Source organism: Ovis canadensis, chromosome 15 (genome assembly GCF_042477335.2).
Source record: "Ovis canadensis isolate MfBH-ARS-UI-01 breed Bighorn chromosome 15, ARS-UI_OviCan_v2, whole genome shotgun sequence".
NCBI classification, from domain to species: Eukaryota; Metazoa; Chordata; class Mammalia; order Artiodactyla; family Bovidae; genus Ovis; species Ovis canadensis.
Window position 1 is genome coordinate 61,323,106 of NC_091259.1, and position 19,074 is coordinate 61,342,179.

Sequence of the window (19,074 nt, forward strand, 5' to 3'; positions counted from 1 at the left end):
CTGGCATGCAGCTCAGCTCAAACTCCTGTTTGGCACACCCACTCTCCTCCGGGCTTCTCTGTCCCTGATCATTGCTTGAGAAGCATTTTAGATGGAGAGGAACCGGAGGTTTGCTTGCAATAGCTGCTCCAAGGCCAGAGAACTCCCCCGCCCCCGACCAAGAAGGAATCAGGAGGAAGTGTGTTCATAGATCTAGGGGGATTGAATTAAGAGAAATACTGATTTGCCATCTACTTGATACTCACCCCTTGGGCTAAGCAATCCCTGTTCCCATTGCAAGCAATTCCATGTTGATCCTGCTGATTCTGTGAGCAGGGCCCCACACTTTTCCTAGAGTCACCTCTAATTTCTCTCTCTCTCGAAACACCTCTTATGCATAAAACCATCAATGTAAAAGCTGGAAAAAACTTTTAATCTTCAGATCTAACAGTTTTCCTCCTGAAGGCAAGAGGCTGAGCACAAAAAGGGTGAGACCTTTTCCAGGTACCAATGGCACTGGATGCAGAGTCATCCCCAGAACTCAGGTCTTTGATTCCTGGGACAGGACTCCCTCTTCTACTCCCCATGTCTCCTGGGGAATCCAGAAGTTCAGCTTTACAGAGGAGAACATATTAAGACCAAGGTTTTCTGTTTCCCTTTCCACTTTTTCATTGATAATATCAGACAAATTTATAATTCAAGTTTTTATCTTGAGTTGCTACAGGATAAGCACTAAGAACTAGCATCTGGCAATGGAAATCTTCCTTTAAAATAATATTCCAAATATCAGACCCCAGGACCTAGCAAAAAAAGTGAAACTGCTTTGCACTGCCATGGACATTTTTGCTCTCAGACAAACAGTCGTGTCTGCAGTCCCGGGTGAGGCAGAGCAGGGTATTTGAGGGGCAGAAAGGCTGAGAGGGGAGGCCAGTGGGGCCCTAAAAGGCCATCAGCTTTGCTACCCATCTCATCCCGCCTCTGTCCCACTGCTTAGACGATGAAGGAGGGATGCTGAGACCTCAGTGGAGGGATGGGACATGGCTTTCTATTGCCAGGTGGTACTGGACCATCCAATAGGCATATTGGACACCAGCCAAACAGGGACACCAAAAGTACTTTATGAAAGAACTTTGCATTTTACCTTTCAAAGCACCGTTCAACTAGCCCATCATAGAGAATATCCAAATTTGGTTGAAATTTCTTAAATTTATTTTACAGGTTAGGACTCTTATTTTGATTTAGATTACACACTACATCTGAGTGATGCCATCCTGTGCTTTAGGGACTAATGGGTACTCTTTCCCAGGGCACAGAATTTGCCCCAGAAAGTCCTCCCTGGTGGGACTGTCTACGAGAGAGTCACCGTGCAGGTGGGTACAGGGAAGGACAGAAAGCCCAATCACTGAGTGTCCAACCTGATGCTGCACTTGATGGACATCATCTCCTCCTTCACAGCTCTTTCAGAGTGTTTACGCCCCTCGGCAAATGGGAAACCAAGGACTGGAGAAGGACAGGCCCTTGTTCAAGGTCACAATTAGCGAGGGGTGAGAGCAGAGGTGGTTAGGAGGCAGACTGCTGTTAAAGAACTCCACCTTGCAACCAAGAGTCCTGGCTCCTGGACCAGCTCTGCTACTTGCTTGCTGTGACTCTGGGTCCCTGAGACTTGGTTTTCTCATCTGTATAGTGAGAGGTTTAGAGGAGAAGATCTCTGAAGGGTTTCCAGTCCAATTGGAATTCAAAACCCTTTCCTGAGTGTTCATTCCATGTCTGGCAGAGTCATGTCACATGGTCCACACCCCAACGCAAGAGGGTGAGGGCTCTCCCACCTCTCCTGCGCACCTGCGACCAGCCAGGGGCTTTACCTTCATTCTGTCCTGCGGGCCTTAGTGGTCAAGAGTATGCACTTATGAGTCAGAAAGGACTGGAGTCCCATCCCATCTCGTACCTGCAGTTGTGTGACCTTGGGCAAGTCACTTTCCTCTGTCTGAACGCGTTTCCCTCATTTGTGACCTTCCGGGATTGTTGTGTCCTTGTGGAGAGAATGCGAAGGGAACGTTTAGACAACACTACACAAGAGCCTGGGACAGGTAAGCACTCAGCGTGCCCTCATGTTTCCAATGGTCACTGCTCCGTCAGCCTTGATTTCCTGTGGGAGGAAATGATTTGATGAGGATGTGGTTTGAATCCCGTGTGTAAGAGTCCTCCTTTGCCTGGACCTGTCAGAACGTGTGACTCAAGGTCTCACAACCCACGTGTGCACAGCCAACCTGGATTCTGTGCTCCTGCCTCTTGTTCTCACCCAACCAGTCTCCCTGACCCCTGCCCCAAGTTCATACATCCTGGCTTCTCTACCCCTGTCTCCCTGCCCCGGTTTTCTCTGCCTGTCTCTGGATGCTCCATCCCTGGTTCTGCTTACCTACTAAGCCGGTCCATACTGGTGTATCCTGTTGTGTCTCCATGTGAAGACTTGTTAGAGGCTGATCCATGGCCTATTAAACCCTCGGTTCCCTGCTTTCAGGTAGGCCTCCTGGGGTTATTTTCTTCAAGATGGTGCTCCCTTGAGGACCCATCATCCCTCAGGAATAAACTCCCTGGCATCACCTACAGCATACATGAAGAGTGAGGTAGGATTTGTCCCTAGGCTTTGCTGGTAATGATTAGAACATTATTAATAGCTCTCAGGGGCCTCAAACTTTATGCCAATGGTGTAACCTTCATTCTCATTATGAGTCTGACTGATATTCATGAATGGGTCATCTTGTGTATCTGATTTTACCTATTTTTGCTGGTTTCAGAGAGTTTTTTCACCATGAGTTCCCTTTGGTAAATTGTCACATGGGCCAAAAATATCTTCACAGTTTGAGGCCTTTCTCAGAAGTCTGTTGCCTTAAATCTCTCCAGATCTTCTCTTTTTTTTTTTTTTATTCTTTTTATATGTGTTCTTTTTTTTTAATTTTAGTTTTTTATTTTTTAAATTTTAAAATCTTTAATTCTTACATGCGTTCCCAAACATGAACCCCCCTCCCACCTCCCTCCCCATAACATCTCTCTGGGTCATCCCCATGCACCAGCCCCAAGCATGCTGTATCCTGCGTCAGACATAGACTGGCGGTTCAATTCTTACATGATAGTATACATGTTAGAATGCCATTCTCCCAAATCATCCCACCCTCTCCCTCTCCCTCTGAGTCCAAAAGTCCGTTATACACAGCTGTGTCTTTTTTCCCATCTTGCATACAGGGTCGTCATTGCCATCTTCCTAAATTCCATATATATGTGTTAGTATACTGTATTGGTGTTTTTATTTCTGGCTTACTTCACTCTGTATAATCGGCTCCAGTTTCATCCATCTCATCAGAACTGATTCAAATGAATTCTTTTTAACGGCTGAGTAATACTCCATTGTGTATATGTACCACTGCTTTCTTATCCATTCATCTGCTGATGGACATCTAGGTTGTTTCCATGTCCTGGCTATTATAAACAGTGCTGCGATGAACATTGGGGTACATGTGTCTCTTTCCATTCTGGTTTCCTCGGTGTGTATGCCCAGCAGTGGGATTGCTGGGTCGTAAGGTAGTTCTATTTGCAATTTTTAAAGGAATCTCCACACTGTTCTCCATAGTGGCTGTACTAGTTTGCATTCCCACCAACAGTGTAGGAGGGTTCCCTTTTCTCCACACCCTCTCCAGCATTTATTGCTTGCAGATTTTTGGATCGCAGACATTCTGACTGGTGTGAAGTGGTACCTCATTGTGGTTTTGATTTGCATTTCTCTAATAATGAGTGATGTTGAGCATCTTTTCATGTGTTTGTTAGCCATCCATATGTCTTCTTTGGAGAAATATCTATTTAGTTCTTTGGCCCATTTTTTGATTGGGTCGTTTATTTTTCTGGAATTGAGCTGCATAAGTTGCTTGTATATTTTTGAGATTAGTTGTTTGTCAGTTGCTTCATTTGCTATTATTTTCTCCCATTCAGAAGGCTGTCTTTTCACCTTGCTTATATTTTCCTTTTTTGTGCAGAAGCTTTTAATTTTAATTAGATCCCATTTGTTTATTTTTGCTTTTATTTCTAGAATTCTGGGAGGTGGATCATAGAGGATCCTGCTGTGATTTATGTCTGAGAGTGTTTTGCCTATGTTCTCCTCTAGGAGTTTTATAGTTTCTGGTCTTACATTTAGATCTTTAATCCATTTTGAGTTTATTTTTGTGTGCAGTGTTAGAAAGTGATCTAGTTTCATTCTTTTACAAGTGGTTGACCAGTTTTCCCAGCACCACTTGTGAAAGAGATTGTCTTTACTCCATTGTATATTCTTGCCTCCTTTGTCAAAGATAAGGTGTCCATATGTGTGTGGATTTATCTCTGGGCTTTCTATTTTGTTCCATTGATCTATATGTCTGTCTTTGTGCCAGTACCATACTGTCTTGATGACTGTGGCTTTGTAGTAGAGCCTGAAGTCAGGCAAGTTGATTCCTCCAGTTCCATTCTTCTTCTCAAGATTGCTTTGGCTATTCGAGGTTTTTTGTATTTCCATACAAATCTTGAAATTATTTGTTCTAGTTCTGTGAAAAATGTGGCTGGTAGCTTGATAGGGATTGCATTGAATTTGTAAATTGCTTTGGGTAGTATACTCATTTTCACTATATTGATTCTTCCGATCCATGAACACGGTATATTTTTCCATCTATTAGTGTCCTCTTTGATTTCTTTCATCAGTGTTTTATAGTTTTCTATATATAGGCCTTTAGTTTCTTTAGGTAGATATATTCCTAAGTATTTTATTCTTTTCGTTGCAATGGTGAATGGAATTGTTTCCTTAATTTCTTTTTCTACTTTCTCATTATTCGTGTATAGGAATGCAAGGGATTTCTGTGTGTTGATTTTATATCCTGCAACTTTACTATATTCATTGATTAGCTCTAGTAATTTTCTCCAGATCTTCTCTTCACCAAACCTGGTACTTTGCTCTAAGTTACTTCATATACCAGCAAAGACGTAGCCATTGCTCATAAACTTGTATAGATCCAAACCTCTTTCCATTTTACCTTCCAGGTGAGATGAACCTACCAGGTGAAAGATAAGAGGCTGGCAAAGGTTCTGCCCACTGACAGGATTTATCTTCCTGTTGATCCTTCGAGGCCTTCCTGAATGGGCTGTAATGTAGCAGCAGTCCATGTTTGAGTAGTCTCAGAATATTGTGAAGAACTGTTTGTGAAATCAAGCCTGATTTCTTTCTTCTTGGGAGAGTTGATTATAGGGAATTTCCCATGAGGCCCTATGTCAGAACTGATGGGAAGGTATCAATATTGCAAGATGGTACATCTTGGAAGTCTGAGCCACCCACTCATACAACTGTCTTGTGCCTTCAAGATCTGCTTGAGCTAATATAATATTTATTACTTGACTTCCCACTTGACAGTGGGATGTTTTTGTACATATCCAGTTTTATATTTTGTTTGTTCAAATTAATACCCAGTTTGTAAGGGTCAGCTTGGGACCCATAGTCCTTTAGTGTTTCTTGTCAGGCTTTCAGCTGCACTAGGGCTAGGCACTGTTTCTCAAAAGGAGAATAGTTAACCACAATGTTCACTCTAAAATCCTAGGGTCTGCACTGCGTTTCTCCTACCAATAGTGCAAAAACTCAAAGAGGACTTCTAAGTATTGCCTATGACAGAGTACCTTCTTTGGAACTAAACCTCATGCCAAAAACAACTGTAAAAGCTGGATAAAATATGTAAAACAATTGTTTGAAGGCTTCAGAGACCTTAAAGGACTGTGATCCTTGAGAATAGGAAAGCTCAGGAAGTAATTTCCACATGATCCCAGATTTTTACCTGAGGGCATTTCCCAATTTACAGGACTGGAGAATAGAGCTCAATTAGAAAAATAAAGTCCTAATAAACAGGAGATACAAATTGGAATTTGGATTACCAAAAACGCTGGAAATTAAAAGGCAAAATACTGGGGAGGATAGTACTACAGGGAAGGAACTTCAAAATCTATACAAATACTCTTCAAGTCAGGGACCAGCTCCTCAGGTGTGCACGTATAGGGAAAGACTTTGAGAAACCAGAAGACAGCAGCTGGGAGGTTACAGAGCTGCAGAAAGATCTTAGCAGCCACGTAATGCTGGTGAGGCAGAGGTCGGAATCAAGCCCTATTCAAGTGGATGGGCCTGAGGAAGTGCTCCAGAATTTAAGACGTCTCAAGGGAAATTAAAAACACATTCTGAGTTGAAAAAAAAGAGAGAGAAGTACAACATTTCAAAATTGTAGGGAATTATGAAAGCAGTAGCTAGAGGGAAATTTATAGAGTTTAATACTTATATTGGAAAAGAATAAAAGGCTCATATCAACAATCTAATCTTTCACTTTAAGAAACTAGAAAAAGAATACAAAATTAAACCCAAAGTACTTAAAAGAAAGAAAATTATAAATATTATAGCAAGAATCAATACAACTGAAAACAGAAAAACTGCTGGGCAAAATCAATAAAACTAAAGGCTGATTCTTTTTTTTAATTGGAGTATAATTGCTTTACAATGTTGTGTTAGTTTCTGCTCTACCACAAAGTGAATCAGCTATATTTATACATCTATCACCTCCCTCTTGAGCCTCTCTCCCACACCTCCAACCCACTCCTCTAGGTCATCATACAGCACTGAGTTCCCTGAGCTTCCCTCTAGCTATTTCATGAGGGACATTAAGGTTTAAAATCTGACTCTTTGAAAAGTTGATAAAATTGATACATCTATAGCCAGATTGACCAAGAAGAAGAATTGAAGACACAAATTAGCAACATTCAGAATGAAAGAAGAGACATCACAGACTTTAAAAGGATAACGAAAGACTGCTACAAACAACTCTATATCTATAAATTTTATGATGTGGATGAAAGGGACAAATTCCTCGAGAGGTACAAACTACCAAAACCCATTCAAGAATAAATGGATAATTTTAAAACTTCTATATCTAGGACTTCCCTGGTGGTGCAGTGGATAAGAATCCGCCTGCCAAGGCGGGGAACATGATTCTACCCCTGGTTTGGGAAGATTCCACGTGCCTTGAACAATTAAGCCTGAGTGCCTAGAGCCTGTGCTCCGAAACAAGAGAAGCCACCACAATGAGAAACCCATGCTCCACAATTAGAGAAAGCTCATGCAAAGCAACAAAGATTCAGCCAAAAATAAATACAAAGAACCCCACACTTCTATATCTAGTAAAGAAATTGATTTTGTAGGAAAAAAAATTCCCTAAAAGGAAATTCCAGACACAGGGCGTTTCATAAGAAAATACTACTAAATATTTAAGGAAAAAAAATACCAATTCTACACAACTTTTTCCAGATTATAGAAGAGGAGAGAGAACTTTCCAACTCATTTTATAAGGCCAGCCAATATTAACCTAATATCAAACTAGGCAAAGAAATTAATAGAAAACTGCAGATCAGTATCCCGCATGCAGAAATCCTAAACAAAATATTTAAAAAAAATCAAACTTAGCAACATTTATAGAGGACAATATATCATAACCAAGTGGAGTTCATTCCAGGAATAAAGAATCTGTTCAACATTCAAAACCAATCAATGAAAAGCCCACCATATTAATAGACTAACAAAAAGTGCACTTAAATATAAACCTAACAAGATACGTGGGGCTTCCCTCATAGCTCAGTTGGTAAAGAATCTGCCTGCAGTGCAAGAGATCCTGGTTTGATTCCTGGATCAGGAAGATCCACTGGAGAAGGGATAGGCCACCCACTCCAGTATTCTTGGACTTCCTGGTAGCTCAGCTGGTAAAGAATCCACCTGCAATGCGGGAGACCTGGGTTGGATCCCTGGGTAGGGAAAATCCCCTGGAGAAGGGGAAGGCTACCCTTTCAGTATTCTGGCCTAGAGAATTCCATGAACTATATAGTTCATTGGATCACAAAGAGCTGGACACGATTGAGCGACTTTCACTTTCTTTCTTCCACAAAATATGTGCACAATCCATAGGCTAAAAACTACAAAACACTGATGAATAAAATCAAAGAAAATCGAGATAAATAAAGAGATATCCATGTTGTTAAATTGGAACTCAATATTGGTAAAATGTCAAGTATCCCAAATTTAACACATAGATTCAGCACAATCCCAATCAAAACCCAGAAAGTTAGTTCCAAAATTTATATCAAAAAGCAAAGGAACTAAAGTAGTAAAAACAATTCTAAAAGAGAAAAACAAAGTTGGGGGATTCACACTACCCAATTTCAACACTAAGTGTAAAGCTACAGTAATCAAGATGACGTGGTGTTAGTAAAAAGACAGAGAAATGTACCAATGGAACAGAACAGAGCCCAGAAATAGACACAACTATAGTTCGGTATTTGACAAAAGTTCAAAGACAATTTAATGATGAAGAATAGGCTTTAAAAAATGGTGCTGGAACAACTGGATGTCTATACAAAAAATAATATATAATACCAAGAGTGGGCCCTAATGTAAACGATGGACTTTGAGTGATAATGTGTTATATAGATTCATGTTAGTTTCTTAGTTTTGATGAATGCAGAATGGTTTCATAAGATGTTAAAATTAGAGGAAGCTGGATGAAAGGTTAACTAGAAACTCTATACTGTCTTTGTAACTTTTTGTAAGTATAAAATAATTTCAAAATGAAATGTTTTAAATGATTATAGAATGATTTAATTTCAATCTAATCTCTTCAGTAAAACTGTAACATATTTTTTAAAAGACATCTCAATGTAATTTAAACTATTATGATTTTTCTTGTTTTTAAATTATAGCCCTCTTAGGATGTACAGTCAAAACACTGTTTCGATGACTCTTGGAGTAATTTTCCTAATGATCATGCCATTGATTTGATAGACATCTAAGGTCAAGTGTTTCTGTTTGTTTTAAAAAGGAGGGAATTGTGTTTTTTCTTTTTTATTTCTTTTAATTATATAAAAATTATATATACATCTAAAGTCAGATTGTACATTTCTCTTGTTTCCGTTCCTGTCCCCTCCACTCTGTTCTCTCTCTCTCCTTGTAGGTAACCATCTTTATTAATTAAGAGGTTTCATCCTTCTGTGCACATGTGTGCAAAGTCACTCCAGTTGTGTCCAACTCAGTGCGACCCTAGGGACCATAGCCCGCCAAGCTCCTCTGTCCATGGGATTCGCTAGGCAAGAATACTGCAGTGGGTTATCATGCCCTTCTCCAGGGGATCTTCCCAACCCAGGGTCTTCTGCTTTCCAGGCAGATTCTTTACCATTTGAGCCACCGGGGAAGTCCACTAGCATATCCTAGATCAGTATACAGCCTTATCACTTCCTTTTTATAGATGCATTATACTTAAAAAAATTTTTTTTCAACCTGTTCCCTAATGATGAATGAGTAGCCTAATGAATTATTGCCAGCGTATCTTTGAGACTGATTCCTAGAAATGAAATTTCTGGGTCAAAGGGTAAATGCATATATACTTTTGGTGGGTATCACAGTAATGCTCTATCAATTTGCATTCTCACAAGTAATTTACAAGGGTTCTGATTTTCTACATGCATATTGCCAGAATATTGTTTTGCTAATCTGATTATGTGGAAAATGGCATTTCAGTGTAGTTTTACATTTTTTTATTTACTGTTTTGTTTTGGCTGTGCCAGGCTTTCTCTAGTCGTGGTGAGCAGTAAGGAGATACTCTCTGGTTGCAGTGCAGAAACTTCTTATTGCAGTGGCTTTCTTGTTGCGAAGTGTGGACTCTAGAACTCATGGGCTTCAGTAGTGGCAGCACGTGGACTCAGTAGTTGTGGCACATGGGTTTAGTTGTCCTGCAGTATCTTAAATCTTCCCAGACCAGGGTTCAAACCCATGTCCCCTGCACTGGCAGGCAGATTCCTAACCACTGGACCACTAGGGAAATTCACACCGTAGTTTTAATTTGTATTCTTTTTATACACTATTTTAATACAGTAGATTAAATACTTTTTCATTGTTTAAAGACCACTGCATTTTTCTGGTAACCTATCTTTTCATATATTTTGCCCATTTTTATATTTGTATGTTAGATTTTTCTTCTATAAGTTCAGGAAGTATGTACACATGTTATCACTCAGTCATGACAGACTCTTTGTGATCCCCCATGGACTGTAGCTCACCAGGCTCCTCTGTCCATGGGATTCTCCAGGCAAGAATACTGGAGTGGATTGCCAGTTCCTTCTCCAGAACTCTTTATCTATTTTGTATATTTGCCCTTTCCCTGTGATGTAAGTCTTTTGTTTTTTGACTTTGCTTTTAAAGATTTTTTTGCCATGCAGGTTTTTTTTTTTTTAATAAAAAGCTTCTTATGAAGTAGTGAAATTCTTATACAGTGCAAGATATCATATAAAGATGAACATTATTCCATTGCACTAGGGGGAAAGCCCTGGACCAAAATATGACAACCACTGTTGAAGTTGACTGCTCAACAGAATTTTCTTTTACCATTCTATATCTACTGATTTATTTACTCAAAAATATTTATTGAGTTCCTAATCTGTGCTGGGGTCTTCCCTGGTGGCTCGGAAGTAAAGAATTCGCCTGCCAATGCAGGAGACGCAGATTCGATCCCTGGGTTGGGAAGATCCCTCGGAGAAGGAAATGGCAACCCACTTCAGTATTCTTGCCAGGGAAACCCCATGGACAGAGGAGCCTGGCAGGCTACAGTCCATAGTGTTGCAAAGAGTCAGACACGACTTAGCAATTAAACAACAACAATCTGTGCTGGGCACTGTTATTAGGTATCCTGAAAGCAGAATTGAAAAAGTCGCTCAGTCGTGTCTGACTCTTTGCGACCCCATGGACTGTAGCCTACCAGGCTCCTCCATCCATGGATTCTCCAGGTAAAAGCACTGGAGTGGGTTGCCGTTTCCTTCTCCGGAGAGCAGAATTAGCTTCATCTAAAGGTCAAGGGCTCCTATTCCAGCCTGAGTCTTAAGATGTGTGATTTTGGTAATGGCTGCCTTGACATCCTTGTTTCTTAGAGTGTAAATGAGGGGATTGAGGATTGGTGTGAGAATAGCATATGCTACGTTGCCCATGATGTGGAAGTCGAGGGGCAGGTCAGCCCTGTAGGCCACATAGGCTATGGCAATGGATGAGTAGTAGGTGCCAACCACCAGGAGGTGGGAGCTGCAGGTAGAGAAGGCTTTGGAGCGTCCTTCTCGGGAGTCAATGCGAAGCACTGAGGCCAGGATGTGGGCATAGGAGAGAAGCACCAGGAAAAGGGGCAGGAAGGACACCACCATGGCGATGCAGAAGCCCATGAGGGTCTGGGGGCTGGTGTCAGAGCAGGAGGCTTGAACTAGAGCCAGATGATCACAGAAGCAGTGGTATATTCTAGCAATGTTGTCATACGCCATCTGGGAGGTCTTCACTACTGCTGGGATGGGCAGAAGGAGGGCAGTGAGCCAGGCACTGGATGCCAGGGCAGCATTGGTCTGTGGGGTCATGAGCGCAAGGTAATGCAGTGGGCGGCAGATGGCCACATAGCGGTCATAGGCCATGACCACCAGGATGAAGGCTTCAGAGCATGTAAAGCTTTGGAAGAGGTACATCTGCAATAAGCAGGAAGAAAAGCTGAGAAAATGGTCCCCAAATAGGAATAGGGACAGCATCTTGGGGACAGTGGTTGTGGTGAAGAGGATGTCCAGGGCTGAGAGGTTGATCAGGAAGAAGTACATGGGCTTGTGAAGACTGGGCTCTATCACCACAGCCACCAGGATCAGGGCATTACCTGTGAGGATGAGAAGGTAGAAAAGGAGAAAAATAAAAAACACAGGGAGGAAGAGAGACTCTGGCAGAGAGGGGATGCCCACCAGGTAGAAGACTGGTGAGCCACCCACTGATCCATTACAGGTTGTGGCCTCCATAATGAGCCAGAGCTGGATTTCTGGGAGATGAGCAGCTGGAACATCTGGACACTGGAATATCTGGAAACAATAGAATCGAAGGATTATGGAATGAGAAATCTATAATATTTACACTCTAGTCAAAATATAAAGGTAATATCACAACCAGCTCTTGAGGACTGACTAGTAGGTTGTGGTGTTAACTCCTACTGTATTAACCCAAAACTTCTACCTTCTTTCTTTTGTCAAACTAATTAATTAACTAATAACCTGCCAAATGAAAGACATGCTATGTTCAGCTGACACAGTGATGAAAATGGAGAAGGCAGGCAAAGTCCCTATCTTCTTGGACTTTACATTTCACTAGGATAGTCAGATCCAAACATTTGATTGTTGAATTATGATTGTGAAAAGCTCTCTGGAAAGATTTCTGCTAGTCTTCATGTTAGATTTTATGTATCTAGTTTGGGATGCCAGGTCTCTTAAATCAAGTCATTGAACTCATGCCTCTTTTGCACTCAAAGTTCCACCATGTTGCTTTGGAAGGACTGCTTTCTCCAAGGTTCTTTGCAACATGCTATTGCTCACATAGTTATCGAGCTTATTCTTCTCTTGTAAGCCTCAAATGGTGGTTCTTCCTGACTCCTTCTAAGCTAGGTGTCAGTACTTCCATTTCTGTGTAGAATATAATAGATCATGCTAGCCCAACACTTCCACTGCAGCAATTAGGCAAAATGGGGTTAATTGCTAATATCATATTTTTCAGTAATCTGGAGAAACACAGATGCAAGAAGGATGCAATGAGCTGGATTTCCAGGGAGGAGGGGCCTTCAAAGTGAACTGACAATCACTAGCTCTTTTCTTCTCTGGGAATATGACTCTGAGATTACTCCATCCCTGATATTGCTTCTAATAAAATATCTTTCATGCCACTGAATTATAAAAGTCCCAAATCTAGACATGTCCAGCCAGGTGTTTTTGTGTTTTTTTTTTCTTTGTAGACAGAAGGGGCAAAAGCTTGCCCAAGATTACACAGCAAAGCTAGGATCAGAACCCAGACCTCTGACTGCCAGACTAAGTCTATTTATTCTAGGTTATGTCTTCTGGAGAATCTAGAACTTAGGTTTTCATGTGGAGAGAGATTGGGCAATGATTTTCTCTTTCTGTCTCCTTTTCTAAGATGATACAGTCAACAACAACCCTAAATTCCAAATTGTTCTTAAGTTTCTTAAGTGTGGAGGGTGACATGATTTCCTGTAAGAGGGTGAAGGCTGGTAAAATGACTTTGTAAAAGACACCTGAAATAGGCCACTCTGTTGTGAAGTCTTCCTTGAAAGAAAAAAAAAAAAAAAGTTCTAGATGTTGATCCCCCATTAGCCAAGCAGAAAAGCAAAACTCCTGTAACCATGCCTTAAAAGAGTGAACCCTCAGCTGGCCAGATCCAGTCTCCCAAAGCCAATCACCAGCTTTCTCTCAAACACAAGTTGATGCAAATCACCTTTATTTTCTTGCATGTTGTAAGAGCTCAGAGAAGTCAGTTTTGGATTGAATGTCACTGCGTTAAACTGAGTTGGGGTTTGAGGGGCAAAAACTCAGACCTATCAAGTCCAACTCCTTCTCCCTTCTCTGGCTCATTTCTATTAAGTGGGGGAGACAGATACTGAGTCTAAAGTCCGGAAACTCTTTTCTTAAGGTCAACTGACAATTCATTGTAGAGGTAGGGCTTAAACCCAGTGTCCAAGCTCCCATCCAGTATTCTTTAAGGATTTTTCATGAGGGATGATCCCTTAGCCTCCATTTAAAGCTTAACTTCTTATAGCCTTATTTCTCCTGACTACCATCAAATGGCAACTCCTTGCTCTTGCTTCATTCTTTTTCCAAACTAAGCTCCACTATTCCCTCCTCCAAGAAGTCTTTGTTGATCTCAGCTGGCTTGGAGGTCTCTTTCCTGGCTCTCACTGTTATGTGCTTTTTTTGGTCATTGCTATGATTACCCTGGATTGTGTCTTCTCTGTCTGTTTATGTGTTTGTGGCTCCATCAGACTGGGAGCCCAGGGTTATAACGAGGCCTGATTTTCTATTTAATGAAGCACCATCACCCTTCTTAGGAACTTGGGGTTCCAGAGGCAGGGGCCAGAATGCAGTTTCCCAACTGGCTTTGTTTTGCTACTCATTCATAGAATTAGAATGAAAGGATCATTAGCAATAAATAGTCTTAGTCTAACCCTTTTCTTATATAGCAGGGAACACAGAAGGTGGGGGGCTCAGAAGCAGGCTGTCATTTGCCCATGGTCACACAGTAAGTGAATGACAGAATCAGAATTAGACCATCAACAGGGCTGGACTATCACTTTGAGTCCAGGATAACTAAGCAATGAGCCCAGGCTGCCTCATCTACTTGGGGCCACAAGACAGATCAACAAGTTGATGTTTATTTGCTCATCCTAAAGGCACTGACACACTTTCCTTCCCTAAACTTCTGCTTGGCAGAGTGGGCCTATGCAACAAACCAACAAAACACGTGTTTAGGGTGCTAGCTAGATGATAACAGGAAAAAAAGTCAGTGTTTGATATTTTTAAAAAGCATCATTTGATGTAAAAACACAGCAAAAATTGGAAAAACTTTGGACTCCTTTACATTTATTTTGTGGTTTAAATAATTTTATTCTGAATGCATATTTCAGGGGGTTGTTTTCAGGACTTAAGGACACTAAACATTGTTAGAAGACCATTTCTTTGGTCAAGATTATCTCTGAGCCAGTTACAGTGCTGGAGGGGACAGAGAACAGAAAACCCAATCACTGAATGTCCAACCCCACACCATGCATTTCTCTTCCCATCATGAAATCTTGCCAGGGAGTGGCTATGCCCCTTCACCAAAGGAGAAACTGAGGGTTGAAGAAGAACAGATATTTGTTCAAGGCTGGTGAGGGGTGAGAGCAGAGGTTGTTCTGGAGCCAGCCTGCTGGCAAAAGACTGAGCCCTGCCTGGAAGCCCAGAGTCCTGGCCCCTTGCTTGCTGTGACTTTGGGCCTCGAGGCCTCAGTCTTCCCATCTGCAAAATGAACACCTGGGGAGAGATAATCTCCTTCAACTCAATACACACTTTTTAGTGTCCCCTCTGGATATGGCAGGAGCTGAATGCCTCCTGGCCTAAGACTCTAGAAGAGAGAGTAAGATTCTCCCATTTATTAAGCTCCTGGTGCATGCCTCATTCTTTATAGTCATTGGGTCATTGTACATCTCTACAACTCCCAAATCCATGCCATTCTCTCATATTTCCCCTACCAGGTGCTATTCCCACAGAAAAGGAGAATAGGTGTGGATTATAGAGTTTGGTTTATTACCTGGAATTAGAAAGACCTGGGTTTCCATTCCCGCTCTGCCTCTTTCACTTTCCCTCTCTGAACTGCAGTTCTCTCCTCTGTGACTCACAGTGTTGACGGACACCTTGTTGAATAGTCCCATTTCTTTTACCATCCTCAGCCTTGCTTCCTTGTGAGAAACTCTTACAAGATCATTGGCCTCCTTCTTGTGACTGCACATCCCTGTCTGTCCTGCTAAGGTGGCTGACCTGGGGTCACATAGTCAGACTGTGTGTGCACACGGGGATCTGGATGCTAGCACAGCACCTGTGTGTGCCTGGGCTCCTGGCCTCCCTGAGCTTGCCTGCCCATCCACCCCAGACTTTTCTCCCTTCTGAACGTTCCCTCCCCAGCCCAGCTCACCTGCTGTGCCTGATCCACTTTGATGTCTTCTGTGAAGTCATCACACTTGGCCCTAGGGAAAGAGCCGGGTTGGAGCCGAGCCACGGCCGATTAAAACCCAGAACCAGGCCCTGTGGGGATGCTCTCCTTCAAGTTGGCTCCCCTATGGGACCCCACATCCGCCCACTGGGAACACTTCCTAGGGTGGAGTGGGGGACTTGGCCCTTGGCTTTGCAGAAAATGAAAACAGTGTCATTAACCATCCTCATGGGTCCCAGAACTTTATCACTAACAAAGCAGTTTGATTCCTGTTTTCCTAGCTGGTCTCACAATAGCCAGTAGGATGATTCCTACTATATGGCATTTGAGGAAACTGAGATTTGGAGAAGTAGAGTGACTTGACCTAGGTCACATGGGTTGCTGGTGGCAGAGCTGGGATTTGGACCCTAAATCTGGTTCAGCTGTGCATCACCTCGTGGCTGAGACCTGAGTTCTTTCCAATGATGTCACCTTAACCTCACTGAGCCTTCCTTCCCCTATCTTGTAAGAGTGTAAGCGGCTCCTGGGAAGATTTCGTGCTTAGCCCAGTGTCTATCACATGATAAACATTCAATTAAGTGAGAGCTACTATTTTTTTTTCTGATCAAACAAATATACTGCAACATTGACTTTAAACACTTTGCTTGATGAACAGAAGGTGAATATTTTGCTAATAGTCAAGCTTTATTTATTTGGCTGTGTTGGGCCTTAGTTGCCTCATGCAGGACCTTCTGTTGTGGCTTGTGGGCTTAATTGCATCATGGCATGTTGGATTTTATTTTCCGGGACAGGGATTGAACTTGAGTGCCCTGCACTGCAAGTGCCTTGCACTGGACCACTAGGGAGGTCTCCAGAACTATCATTTTAATGAACTTAGCTAGGAAACCCTGTCCCTTGATCAGAATACAATCAGTGCTGCTATATGTGTGGTGGGGGTCTGTGCCCCACCCCCAGGCAGTGCCGCAGCCCGTTCCTGCCTCAGGATTTCTGATTCTCTCCTTTGGGTCCACAGCTCTCTTTCCGTTATTCTTTCACTCATGTGTGTAAAATGTTAAAAAAAAAAAAAAGGTTTTTTAAATTTCACAAGTAACAAATAGATCCCTTTGTTAAGTATTTTCATCAATTCAGAGCTTTTTTGAATAAAAAATGGAAATTTTCTTCACATCAGCCCTTCCGCACAGTTCCCCTTCCCTCCTCACAAGTCATCACTATGACCGATTTGCTGTGTTCCAGACCTTCTCTAAACATTTGTGTGTGCATAGCTGTGTTTTGCTTTTAGCATAAATGGAATCATTTTGTACTTATTGTGTCACTTACATTCTAACTTAATAAGTCTTGGAATCTTTCTATGTCTGATCTACTTCATTCTTTTATCTGATATTTGGTATTTGGTGGTATGGGCATGATATACTTTATCTAATAATTATCCTGCTAGTGGATATTTGAGCTATATCCAATTATTGATATTATGAACAATGTTATAATTAACATACTTTTTTAAAAAATTTACTTTTAATTGGAGACTAATTGCTTTACAATGTTGTATTGGTTTCTGTCGTACAACGATGGTAATCGGCCATAAGCATACATATGTCCCCTCCTTCTTGAACCTCCCTCCCACCCCCCACCCCATCCCACTCCTCTGGGTTGTCACAGAGCACCAGACTGAGCTGTCTGTGTCACAGAGCAACTTCCCGCTAACTGCTTTACATATGGTAATGTGTATGTTTCACTGTTACTCCCTCACTTTGCCCCACCCTCTCCTCCTCCCCCCGCCCCGCCGTTCACAACTCTGCTCTCTATGACTGCATCTCTACTCCTGCCCTGAAAATTGGTTCATCAGTACAGTTTTCCTAGATTTCATATGTATGCATAGGATATTCATTTTTCTCTTTCTGGCTTACTTCACTCTGTATACAGGGTCTAGGTACATCCACCTCACTACAACTGGCTCTGATTTGCTCCTTTTTATGGCTGAGTAATATTTCATTGTAAAAAACATATCACTGATTCTTTATCCATCCATCTGTTGATGAACATCTAGGCTGCTTCCATGTCTTGACTATTGTAAATAATACTGCAATGAACATTGGGATATATGTGTCTTTTTGAATTATGATTTTCTCAGGGTATATGCCCAGTAGTGGAATTGCTGGTTCATCTGATTGATTCATAATATTTAAAGTAATCTCCATACTGTTCTCTGTAGTAGCTGTATCAGTTTACATTCCCAAGTGCAGTGAAAGAAGGTACCCTTCTCTCCACATCCTCTCCAGATTTATTGTTTGTAGATTTTTTTGTTGATGATCATTCTGACTGGTGTGAGGTGATTAGTTCAGTTCAGTTCAGTCACTCAGCAGTGTCCGAATCTTTGTGACCCCATGGATCACAGCACGCCAGGCCTCCCTGTCCATCACCAACTCCTGGAGTTTACCCAGACTCACGTCCATTGAGTCTGTGATGCCATCCAGCCATCTCATCCTCTGTCGTCCCCTTCTCCTCCTGCCCTCAATCTTTCCCAGCATCAGGGTCTTTTCAAATGAGTCAGCTCTTTGCCATCAGGTGGCTGAAATATTGGAGTTTCAGCTTCAACATCAGTCCTTCCAATGAACACCCAGGACTGATGTCCTTTAGGATGGACTGGTTGGATCTCCTTGCAGTCAGAGGGCCTCTCAAGAGTCTTCTCCAACACCACATTTCAAAAGCATCCATTCTTCGGTGCTCAACTTTCTTTATGGTCCAACTCTCACATCCATACATGACTACTGGCAACACCATAGCTTTGACTAGATGGACCTTTGTTGGCAAAGTAACATCTCTGCTTTTTAATATGCTGTCCAGGTTGGTCATAACTTTCCTTCCAAGGAGTATGTGTCTTTTAATATCACATACTGCAGTAACCATCTGCAGTGATTTTGGAGCCCCCAAAATAAAGTCAGCTACTGTTTTCACTGTTTCCCCGTCTATTTGCTATGAAGTGATGGGACCAGATGCCATGATCTTAGTTTTACCTCATTGTAATTTTGATTTGTATTTCTCTAATAATGAGCTATGTTGAGCAATTTCTCATGTGTTTATTGGCTATCTGTATGTCCTCTTTGGAGAAATGTCTGTTTAGGTATTCCACCCATTTTTTGATTGGGTTGTTTGTTTTCCTGGTGTTGAGCTCCATTAGCTGCTTGTATACTTTGGAGATTAATCTTTTGTTGGTGGTTTCATTTGCAGTTCTTTTCTCCCATCCTGTAACATCCATTTGAGGGGCATATATGCCCAAATATATCTCTGAGATGACTCTTAGAGGTAGGAATTCTGGGGTGAGCAGTAAGTAGATTTTGTTTTATTTTATTTATGTCTAAAATTCCTTTTTATTGGAGTACAGATGTTTTGCACTGTTGTATTAGTTTCTACTGTATGAATAGATTTGATTTGATTTTATAGATTTTAAAATCTGCATGTGTGCATGGACAAAGAAGGTC

The 19,074-nt window shown here is 41.7% G+C and overlaps 1 protein-coding gene across 1 annotated transcript; it reads right to left on the reverse strand.

The window, feature by feature from the left end:
* Positions 1-10,830: 10,830 nt before the first annotated feature.
* LOC138420042 (olfactory receptor 2AT4) lies at positions 10,831-11,914 on the reverse strand. Its single transcript, XM_069553099.1, has one exon. It carries the CDS (start codon positions 11,872-11,874, stop codon positions 10,903-10,905), a length of 972 nt encoding a protein of 323 aa, XP_069409200.1. The 5' UTR covers positions 11,875-11,914; the 3' UTR covers positions 10,831-10,902.
* Positions 11,915-19,074: the final 7,160 nt, after the last annotated feature.

Coding starts and splice junctions, on each gene's coding strand:
- LOC138420042 (XM_069553099.1), bottom strand. CDS start 11,874: ATGGAGGCCACAACCTGTAATGGATCAGTGGGTGGCTCACCAGTCTTC.